The sequence below is a fragment of the Pygocentrus nattereri genome, chromosome 22, assembly GCF_015220715.1.
Source record: "Pygocentrus nattereri isolate fPygNat1 chromosome 22, fPygNat1.pri, whole genome shotgun sequence".
NCBI classification, from domain to species: domain Eukaryota; kingdom Metazoa; phylum Chordata; class Actinopteri; order Characiformes; family Serrasalmidae; genus Pygocentrus; species Pygocentrus nattereri.
The window spans coordinates 787397-799209 of record NC_051232.1 but is presented as its reverse complement, the minus strand read 5'-3'; the positions used below and the strand labels follow the sequence as shown (position 1 = coordinate 799209).

At 41.3% G+C, this 11813-nt stretch overlaps 1 protein-coding gene across 1 annotated transcript; it reads left to right on the top strand.

Annotated features, from left to right (window-relative positions):
* Positions 1-8703: 8703 nt before the first annotated feature.
* LOC119262083 lies at positions 8704-9918 on the top strand. Its single transcript, XM_037533066.1, has 2 exons — positions 8704-9029; positions 9125-9918. Exons 1-2 carry the CDS (start codon positions 8909-8911, stop codon positions 9679-9681), a joined length of 678 nt encoding a protein of 225 aa, XP_037388963.1. The 5' UTR covers positions 8704-8908; the 3' UTR covers positions 9682-9918.
* Positions 9919-11813: the final 1895 nt, after the last annotated feature.

Here is an 11813-nt window from a genome sequence, read left to right as displayed (position 1 = left end):
ATCACTGCTCAGAGTGTGGGAAGAGTTTTACTCAAAAGAATAATCTCCAAAACCACCAGCGCATCCACACAGGAGAGAAGCCATATTACTGCTCAGAGTGTGGGAAGAGTTTTACTACACAGAAAGCTCTCAAAGCACACCAACGCATTCATGCAGGAGAGAAACCGTATCACTGCTCAGTGTGTGAACAGAGTTTCACTGTACAGCATAAACTCAAAACACACCAGCGCATTCACACAGGAGAGAAGCCGTATCACTGCTCAGAGTGTGGGAAGAGCTTTACTCGAAAGAGTAATCTCCAAACACACCAGCGCATCCACACAGGAGAGAAGCCGTATCACTGCTCAGCATGTTGGAAGAGTTTTATTACACAGAGCAATTTCAAAATCCACCAGCGCATCCACACAGGAGAGAAACCGTATCACTGCTCAGAGTGTGGGAAGAGTTTTACTGAACAGAGTAAACTCAAAATACACCAGCGCACTCACACAGGAGAGAAACCGTATCAGTGCTCAGAGTGTGGGAAGAGTTTTACTGAACAGCATAATCTCCAAAACCACCAGCGCATTCACACAGGAGAGAAACCGTATCACTGCTCAGAGTGTGGGAAGAGTTTTACTCAAAAGAGTAAACTCCAACAGCACCAGCATGTCCACACAGGAGTGAAGCCTTATCACTGCTCAGTGTGTGAACAGAGTTTTACTACACTGAGTCATCTCAAAACACACCATCGTATTCACACAGGAGAGAAGCCGTATCACTGCTCAGAGTGTGGACAGAATTTCATGCTTTCAAAGACTATAAAGACACACCAGTGCACTAAGAGTTATGGTGGAAACCAGGAGTAATAAGTGTAACCTTAGGACATTCCGGGAGTAAAAGGCTGCAGAAAAATGCAATTGTTGGGCAGGTTTTTTGAGAAAAAACGCTTCTTGTTGCTATAATTTTTTGTATAACCATAACTATTAAATGAAATGTTTTCCTGAATCAAACAACAAATCAAGCTTGTACACACAATCAGTTGTGGTACTTCAGATTCCGCCTAAATTAATTTTACTTGTATTATATGTATATAAACCATTCAATAATGTAACTCTTTCTAATCTAGATCTAAGCTAGCTCTCTTTCTCTCTCGCTCTCTCTCATTCTCTTGTTTAAATAAGCCAGTCCATGTGAGACATTGTGTGTTTTTGTGAACATGACGTTTTGACATTTATTGTTCTTCATTTTCTTTATTATTGTTTTTTTTATATTCTTGTAAATTTGAAAAATCCTATTAAATTTCATATTCTGTTCTTTTGAAATTCACTGTTTAGTAAATACATGTAGACTAGGTTGGCAAACTCCCACGCCCCCTCAACAGTCTGTGAGAGGGTGAAAAGCTGGTCCATTGTTCCACGGCCGGGGCGGAATCCATATTGTTCTTCCTCAATCTCAGGTTCAACTATCGGTTGAAGTCTCTTTTCCAGCACCTTGGCATAGACTTTCCCAGGGAGGCTGAGCAGTGTGATACCCCGATAGTTGGCACACACCCTCCAGTCCCTTTTTTTAAAATGGGGACCACCACCCCGGTCTGCCAGTCCAAGGGTACTGTTCCCGAGGTGCATGCAATATTGCAGAGGCGTGTTAGCCACGACAGCCTCAGAGTATCCAGAGCCTTAAACATCTCTGGACGAATCTCATCCATCCATCAGCTTGACAGCCTCTCTCACCACCGGTGTCCACCAGAGGGTTCTTGGGCTACAGCCCTGACAGGCACCCACAAGCTTTTGGCCACAGCTATGCCTGGCAGCTTCCACAATGGAGGTTTTGAACAGAGTCCATTCAGACTCCATGTCCACTACCTCCTCTGGGACATGAGAAAAGCTCTCCTGAAGGTGGGAATTGAAATCATTCCAAACAGGGGCCCCCAACAGTCATTTCCAGCATGCCCTCACTATTCGCTTGGGCCTACCTAAGCGTCAGTCTTCCCTGCCAGCTGATCCAACTCCACACCAGATGGTGATCAGTTAACAGTTCAGCATCTCTCTTCACCCAAGTGTCCAGAACAAGTCAGATGAAATGGCAACAATGTCAATCTTTGACCTTTTACCCAAGGAGCTCTGGTACCATGTATACTTATGAACATCCTTGTGTTCAAACTTGGTGTTTGTTATAGACAATCCATGCCTGGCACAGAAGTCCAATAACAATTCATCATTCCGGTTAGATCAGGCAGGCTGTTCTTCCCAGTCACGCCTTTCCGAGTCTCCCAGTCATTGCCAATGTGAGCATTGAAGACTATGGACTCTATAGGCAGGACCCTTTCCAGAACCCCGCCCACTCGCTCCAAGAAGAAGAATACTCTGACCTGTTGTTTGGTGCATAAGCACAGACAACAATCAGAGTTTTCCTCTCTTGTGATTTTAATTTGCATTGACGCGACCCTCTCGTTCACCGGGACAAACTCCAGCTGCACGCCCGCCAGCCAGGGACTCATGAGTATCCCCACACCCGGCTGGCTCCTCTCACCCTCTGCAACCCCTATCCAGGAGTTTAGTTCCAGAGCCGACACTGTGGGTGGAGGTGAGCTCAATTATATCTAGTCGGTACCTCTCAACCTCCTGCACAAGCTCCAACTCCTTCCCCCCCAGTGAGGTTGTATTCCACCTACCAAGTGCCAGTTTCTGCTGCAGGGGCCTAGGCCACCAAGGGCCTCCCTGCAATCTCCCATTGCCTATACAGCACTGCACCGCTCCCCCATGTTGGACCTCGCATGAGGTGGATCCACATGGTCTCCCCATGTTGCCTCTTCAGACTGAGCCCGGCCGGGTTACGTGGGCTGCCTTTCTTCTACTGCATTACATGGGCTGCCGTTCTTCTACTGTGCCAGACTAGGAATTAGTGCTCGATATAGCAAACAGAGTTTCTTTTTAGTCTTAGACTCATGAGAGTTTTCTGTCATTTTAAGTCACTGGTTTGATCCCCTGAGCCAACAGTACATGACTGAAGTACCTTTGAGTGACCCCCAGCTGCTCCCTGGGCACTGCCCACTGCTCTGGGCAAGTGTGCTTGCTTCCCCCTAGTGTGTGTGTGTGTGTGTGTGTGTGTGTGTGTGTGTGTGTGTGTGTGTGTGTGTGTGTGTGTGTGTGTGTGTGTGCGCATTCACATAGTGTGTTTCAGTACACAGATGGTATAAATTCTGAGTTTCCTGTTGTGGGACTAATTATCTCTTGGGCTACCTAAAATAACCACATGGTTTGAATACCGCCATCTTAATTGCATTTGTTATCCTGCTATTTCTGTTTGATTAACCTCAATCGAGAGGCCTGGTACTGAAATTGTCTGTAAAATACCTGATGAGTACTCTGGTTTCCAGGACATTTTTAGTAAAGGTAACACCACAAAACTACCTCCTCACTATCCCTTTGATTGCACAATAGACCTTCTTGAGAATGCCACCTTATCTAAATCTTTAGTTTCTTCTTTAACACAGGAGGAGGGGCATGCTATGAACACCTACATAGAGGAGGCTTTGGAGCAAGGGTTCTTCAGACCTACTACTTCTTGAGCAGTTTCAGGAATGTTTTATTAAGAAGAAGAAGAATGGTGGCCTTCTCCCTTGCAAAGACTACTATGGTTAAAAGCAAATAACTAAGAAGCATCCCTACCCATTTCCCCTCATTCCAGTGGCATTAGAGCAATTGAGCACATACTTTGTGACGTGACTGGAAGGTTCGCCATTGCGTACATTGACGAAATCCTCAATTATTGACCAGATCTATATTCCCAATGTCACACCTGTTCAGTTCTTGGACAACTTCTGGAGAACAACTGATATATATCTAAGGGAAGACATTTAGTGTCCTTTTTCCATTATAATTAGTGCTAATGGAGTTATAATGGATGATCATAAATTTGACACAGTCGCGTTTCTTTGGCTTTGCTCATTTTTATAAAGATTTTATTTGAAGCTTCAGCAGCAACACAGCACCTTTAACAGCTCTATTAAAGGGGTTTCCAAAAAAAAACATACCTGGAAATCCTCAAGCTGAGGAGGCATTTAAAGTGCTCAAAAGGGCTTTCATGTCCACTCTTGTTCTGAAATACCCTGATCCTTCTAAACCATTTGGCGTAAAGGTAGATGCCACAGAAACCAGGGTGGGTTTGGGTTTCTCACAAAGATTAAGAGACACTCCTAAATTGTTTCCCATGGTGTTGTTTTCACATAAGCAGATGACCAGCTGACCGTCACTACAGGATTGGGGATTGCAAGCTCTTAGCTGTCAAACGTGCCTTATAAGAATGGAGACATTGGCTAGATGAAGCTAATCATCTCTTCACTGTGTTGACCAATCACAAAAACCTAAAATATCTATGTACAGCCAGGCATCTCAACTCCGGTCAAGCACACTCGTCCTTGTTCTTTTAAAGGTTTAATTTTCACATATCCTATTGCAGCAGCACACGTAATACTAAAGCTGAGGAATTTTCTGAAGTCTACCAGATCCAGGAAGAGTTAGATAGTTTTCAAAAAATCTGAAAACATTGTGCCACCACATGTCAAGGTCAAAGTCAAAAGACTTTTATTGTCATTCCATCTATGTACAAGTACACAATGGAGTGAAATTCCTCCAGTAACAGCAAGGAACAAAAAAGTACAAAGTGCAAATGTGCAGGTGTAAGTGTAATTAAAAATAGAAACAATACAATAAATATAATTAAAACAGACATTAGACACAGCTATGACAGTGCAGCGCTGACAAGGCACTCATTTCTGGACATCAGGTAATGGAATAAGGCGCAAAGATTATTTAACATGCTGATCTGTGAGTTTATGCTGTCAGATAACATACATAAGGACAGCAGTAACTGAGGTAGTAGTTGAATAAACACAGTGTTAGCAGCAATGTTCCAGTGCAAGTAGAGCATCCAAAGAGGTGTGTGTGTGTGTGTCTGACAGCAGCATGGAAAAACGTCAGTGTGAGGGATGGATGGGGTTGTCCACAATGCTGTGGCTTTGCGGATGCAGTATGTGGTGTAGATGTCCATGATGGAGGGGAGAGAGACCCCGATGATCTTTTCAGCTGTCCTCACTATTTGCTGTAGGGTCTTGTGGTTGGAAGCAGTGCAATTCCCAAACCAGGTGATGATGCACTTGCTCAACATGCTCTCCACATACCCCTGTAGAACATGGTGAGGATGGAAGGGAGGGGATTAGCTTTTTTATCTCTCTCGTCACACAGGTTGAGCCACTGTAATGTCTGTCACATGACATTGGGGGTGCTTATCTCGCTGTCACAGGCTGACCCACTAAATTGTCTGTCACAAAATGCTAGGGCATGCTTATCTCATGGCCAAGTAGGCAGAGCCACTGTTATGTCTGTCACAAAACACTAGGGGGCACTTACCTCAGTGTTGTTAGGCTATCCACTGTAAGACTGTCACACACAACTAGGGGCCACTTATTTGACCTGTCATATTGGCTGAACCACTGTAATGTCTGTCAAATAATGCTAGGCTACACTTCTCTCACATGACACATAGGCTGAGCCATGGTAATGTCTGTCACATAATGCTAGGGGGTGCTTATCTCACTGTCAAACAGGCTGGGCCACTGTAATAAATGTCACACAATGCTAGGGGGTGCTTATCTCATCATCATATAAGTTTGAATCACTGTAATGACTGCTGCATAACACTAGGGGTGCTTATCTCACTGTCATGCAGGCAGAGCCACTGTAATATCTGTCACACAACACTAGAGGGTGCTTATCTCTCAGAGAATCAAGTTAATAAAGGTCTTTAAAAGGCTAGGGATGTGAATGGTCTTCCTGATGATGGTGAGGATGAGAAAACGCTGATGAGATATTTCTACTACAAGTGAGCAGACCGGTTCTGTAGAATGAATATAACATCACAGCAGGATATTCTCATTTAAGTTCTCAAACCCAGTTCATGCTGGGTTTTTTGTCCTGTGTGTGTTTGGGATGTGTATCTCACCAATGCAGTTAGATAACCACCACAACAATTGCTCTAAACTCTAGCTAGTCCTTCATGGTTCTGAAGACTATGCTGCATCACACTCTCCATGTTATTGTGCAATTTTATCAAGTAGTTTTAGTTCCAATTTTGATTTGATTCTTTATCAGATTTTAAGCATTTGCGGATCCACCTCTAGCCATCGACCAGGAGCAACTATTTCAAGACTAGTTCTCGAATTCATGGTAACTTCTAATGAGTTCCTGACATGATAATATGCTAATTTACCATGAAAAAGAAGTCTGGTGTACCAAGCCAAATTTTACCAACCATTCTTATTACTTTCTTTGTTTTAAAAGTAAATGAATTGAATCTCCCAGCTCATTATGGTTCACTAACAAATCTTAAGTGCAGATATGTTATGCTGCAAGAATTCTCCGGTCTGAGGGCCTATGCTGTCGCCGATTTTTGAGGGTGATTTCCTGAAATGATAACATGCTAATTTTGTGAATGAGACGTCTAAGCCAACAAGCTATATTTGATCAAACAATCTTTTACATTTGTTTGATACTGAAGTTAGAAAGTCATGGTAAGAGCTGCTGAGGCACTATGCTAATTAGAGCCCAACATTTCTCAACACTTAACATTTTTATTTTTGTGAAGTTATACTGTTTTTCACAAAACTCAGTCACAGGCAAGCAATGAATTTTCTCAATGTTAACGAAGTTTCAAACGGTCTTGTAGTATCTGAGATCTCTGTGTCAGCCACGTCTGGACTCTCGACAGTTTCTCTCACCACCTTAGCTGTAGCTTCTCAGTCCTCAGGTAGCTCCTCACTAATATATCATAATATCATATGGAATATATAATGTGGATACACATTCCGCCAACTTTTCATGCCTTGGAGGGAATATTAAGTGAATGAATGACCGCTCTTAAAAACAGACACAAATGTAAACCTATAGCCTTACGTATTTTTGCCAATTTGGTTAAATATTAAATGTGCATTTTATGATGAAATTTGAATTTCTCGGACAAACTGTTTCATGTGGAGGCATTTTCCAAGCACTTTTGAATTTCTGGTGTGAATATTAAGTGAAATACAGAATGGTCAAAAAAACGCACATGAATGTAAGACTATAGCCTTACGATTTTGGACCAATTTGGCTCAATGTCAAATGTGCATTTTCTGATGAAATTTGAATCTTTTTTATGAAATATATCATGCTGAGTCATTTTCCGACAACTTTTTAATGCCTTAGAGTGAATATTAAATGAATTAATGAACGGCCAAAAAAAGCACACGAAGGTAAGACTATAGCCTTACGTTTTTTGGCCAATTTAGCCCAATGACAAATGTGCATTTTCTGTTGAAATTTCAATATTTTGGACAAAATAAATCATACAGAAGCATTTTCTGACTACTTTTGATGCCCTGGATTGAATATTAAATGAATTAATGAACGGCCAAAAAAAGCACACGAAGGTAAGACTACAGCCTTACGTTTTTTGACCAATTTGGCTCAATGTCAAATGTGCATTTTCTGATGAAATTTGAATTTTTTGAACAAAATAAATCATACGGAAGCATTTTCTGACTACTTTTGATGCCTAGGAATGAATAATAAGTAAATTAATGAACGGTAAAAAAAACGCACACGAAGCTAACACTAGAAGTCCCAGAGATTTCAGCCTACCCCCTGAAGTCCTGAAAGTGGGTCAAAAGACCCTTAGTCCAAACTGATGACTCTGATGGCTCCAATTAGCATCCTTTCATTTGTAAATGTGGCCATTACCTGAGGAATCTGCAGGGGGACCCACAGCCTGCCTACACACAAATACCTCTCATCCCCCTCTGCCCAAATTCTACAGACAGGCCTGAGTGAGCTTGTTTCAAGAAACATACAGGAACTGGCAGCAAGATTATTCACAGGAAAAAAAATCTTACAACATATTTACTTCATATCTTAGTCCTTAGTCAAAAACATGAAAAATTTTTCTCATTCTCATTCCTCTTTTTATTTTCTTTTGGTCATCCAATACGTTTTTTTTATTACTCAACATATGTTATGCTCACATTCTTTCCCCTTTTGTTCTTTTCTTTTTCTTTTCTTCACAAAAAATACAAGGTTTTGTCTATTCATTCTTTTAATTTTTTAATTTTACCTTTTTCTTCACCTGCTTTTTCTTCTCCTGTTCTTCCCTTCCATTTCCTTCTTTCTTTTCTCTACATTGTTACATGTATGTATATACGAATATTATTTGAAAACTGTTTGACCATGCTGGCTAGCAAAATAAGCTGGCCAATAATAATATATGCTGGCTAATAAAAAAAGCAGGTGAAGAAAAAGTTAAAAATAAAAATTTAAAAGAATAAATAGACAAAACCTTTTATTTATTTTTTTTTTTGAAGAAAAGAAGGATAAGGATGAAAACTGTTTGACCATGCTGGCTAGCAAAATACAGAAACATAGATTAGCTGGGGTTGAATAGTGTGTTACCTGCAAGCCTATGCATGACAAAAGAGGACTGATAGTGCTCTAATGGTTAGGTAGAAGGAGGGGGCATGTCCTGAGCATGGTGGCATGGTGGTGCACATTTTGAACAAATTAAAGTTGATTTAAATTAAAGTTGATCTTTTTTTTTTTAAAAAACATACAATCTGTTTCAAGAAATATGCAAAAGTTTTTTAAAAAGATGTGGAAGAAGTGGGTTCAAAATAAAATAAGAAAACAAATTAATTGTGTTGATCCACCTCAACCTCTTGCAAAAGGGTGTAAGCAAAAGAATGTAAGTTGCTCCTGAGTGTCTGTCCACCCCCCAGCTGCATTGTTGTGCAGGGGACATGCATAAGGTTGCTAACACCTTAGCAAATTTGCATGCAACCTTTTGTGCTGTGGGGGATAAATAGGTGACTGCTTCACCTATTTTGTTCACAAGAAGCAAAATGCAGAGAAGGTTCATCACTCAACAGGCATTGGAATGGATCCTGAGTAACACCAACCCTTGTGACTCAGATGGAGAAGACATAGTCCTTCAACCGGATTCGGACTCTGAGCTGTCTTCAGTTTAGATTTCTCAAATTACCTAATTCCATTTTCTGACTATCTTTTTTATTTAGAACCAAAACAAAATGTTTAATTTTTAATTATTTATCTTGCAGATGAGGAGACTCCTCCTCTACCAAAAAAGAGAGCTCGGTTGGCGAGTGAGCCGACAGAGACCGCAAAAGATGGTACAGTGTGGCGTGAAGAACAAGTGGGGAAACGTCTCCATTTCACCCCAATAGAACCGTACCCTACAGATGGAGAGCTAAGAGCTAGTGTCCGGAGTCGCCTTCAGAGCTTCCTCTGTTTTATCACGCTTGACATGCTTCGTGGCATTCAAGAATGGACGACACAACATGCACGTCACACGGAGCAGGTGGATTGGTTCATGGATCTCCCAGAACTAATGGCATTTATTTCAGTCATTATCTTGAGGGGGGTGACCAAGGTTCCATCACTACGTGACAGCTGGTCAGCAAACCTTGCAAACCCAAGGATCATTGCAACTATGGCCCGAAACCGCTTCCAAGACATCATGCAACACCTACGCTTTGATGACATGCTCACACGCAGTGAGCGAGCGGAGACCGATAAGTTTGCTGCAATCTCTGATGTGTGGAGGTCATTTGTCACCAACTGCATCTTACAGCCCTGGTCGACACATCACTATTGATGAACAGCTTTTCCCGTCAAAGACTCGCTGCTGTTTTCTGCAATACAGTGCAGCAAAACCAGACAAGTTTGGTATTAAGTTTTGGGTGGCTTGCGACTTGAAATCAAAGTACATCTGTAATGTCCTCCCATATCTTGGCAAGGACCCCAGTCGTCCCAACGGGGAGAGACTGTCCGAGACTGTAGTGATGAGGCTGATGGAACCATTCATGGACAAGGGCAGAACTGTAACCACGGACAATTTCTTTACATCACTCTCACTTGCACAACGACTGCTTAGCCGGAAAATCACTATCCTCGGCACAGTCAACAATAGTCGCCGGGAAATTCCTCAATCCGTTAGACAGATGGACCGCACTGAATTCACCACTCAGGTGTTTTCAAAACAAACGGAAGAAGGTCGTCTACATTCTCAGCAGCATGCACAGTGTGGTTGAGACTGAGGATACCACCAAAAGGAAGCCAAACACGGTCACACAATACAGCAACACAAAGTGCGGGATGGATGTAATGGACCAAATGCGTGCAGGAACACGGAGATGGCCAGTCGCCATGTTCTACAACATGATTGACATGGCAGCACTAAATGCACATGTGCTTTATCAGGCATGCACTGGGGTGCAGGAGAGACGGGTGGACTTCCTGGTTGGGCTTGCAAAAGAGTTGGGTGACGCTCATGTGAGTGAGAAGAAGGCACGCAAGGAGAAACTGCTTCGGCAACAACCTTCCACACCCAGCCCTGGCAAAAGGGCGAAGTGTCAGGTCAACCATCGATGCACGAACAATTGTGCAACTGTGAGATGTGTCGACTGCTACAAATACACGTGTGGCAAATGTACCAGGGACATACCCTGGCAGTGCCAGGTATGTTCTGACAGTGCAGACAGACTGCTGAGTGAGTGCTGAAATGCTATCCACACAAAGAAATGCCACTCACACACATGCAGCCCCCCACTGCAGACTATTGTAAATATGTGTGGAATTGTTTTATTCCTTGTATTTTTTGTATTATTTTTATAACAAAAATAAAAAGCATGGAAACAAATAAGAGTTGTTCTTAAAATTTTCATGCTGAAATTTCAGTCCTCTTGACACAAATGCTTCTGGTCATTACTCACAGCTGTACCTTGCTGTAAAATTTCTAATTCTCTATTTAAAATAAAAAAACAAATTGTTTGCTTTTTTGCTCAAATAAAACTAAACTAAATACAAAATGTATAATCTTTATACTATCAAATACAATAAACTGAATAGAACTAACTATAAACTAAATAGCTAAACTCAATGGCAAACAACCTCCTGTGGTGCGCCAGTAATGGCCTTATTTACAGAACACAAGACGGTGATTATAGGATGTTAGCTAAAATCCTTCAGGTCACTCGACCCGTCTCTGGGTTCCAGAGGTAGAAATGTTAAATGACCCCTCTCTGGGACTTCTAGTGCTAAGACTTTAGCCTTACGTTTTTTGGCCAAATTGGGCCAATGTCACATGTGCATTTTCTGATGTAATTTTAATATTTTGGACAAAATAAATCATACAGAAGCATTTTTCATCAACTTTTGATGCCTTGGAGTGAATATTAAGTGAATTAATGAACGGTCAAAAAACAAACATGAAGGTAAGACTACAGCCTTACGTTTCTTGGACAATTTGGCCCAATGTCACATGTGCATTTTCTGATGAAATTTTAATATTTGGGACAAAATAAACCATACAGAAGCATTTTTCATCAACTTTTCATGCCTTGGAGTGAATATTAAGTGAATTAATGAACGGTCAAAAAACAAACATGAAAGTAAGACTACAGCCTTATGTTTTTTGGCCAATTTGGCTCAATGTCAAATGTGCATTTTCTGGTGAAATTTGAATTTTTGGGACAACATAAATCAAAAAGAAGCATTTTCTGACTACTTTTGATGCCTTGGAGTGAATATTAAGTAAATTAATGAACGGTCAAAAAACGGACATGAAGGTAAGCCTTACGTTTTATGGCAAATTTTGTCCAATGTCACATGTGCAATTTCTGATTAAATTTGAATATTTGGGACAACATAAATCAAAAAGAAGCATTTCCTGACTACTTTTGATGCCTTGGAGTCAAAATTAAGTAAATTAATGAACGGTCAAAAAAC

Bases quoted from the DNA above. Each gene is read 5' to 3' on its own strand.
- LOC119262083 (XM_037533066.1), top strand. From the start codon at position 8,909: ATGCAGAGAAGGTTCATCACTCAACAGGCATTGGAATGGATCCTGAGT. The intron at 9,030-9,124 runs TTTAGATTTCTC...TTTATCTTGCAG, and splicing joins GGACTCTGAGCTGTCTTCAG to ATGAGGAGACTCCTCCTCTA.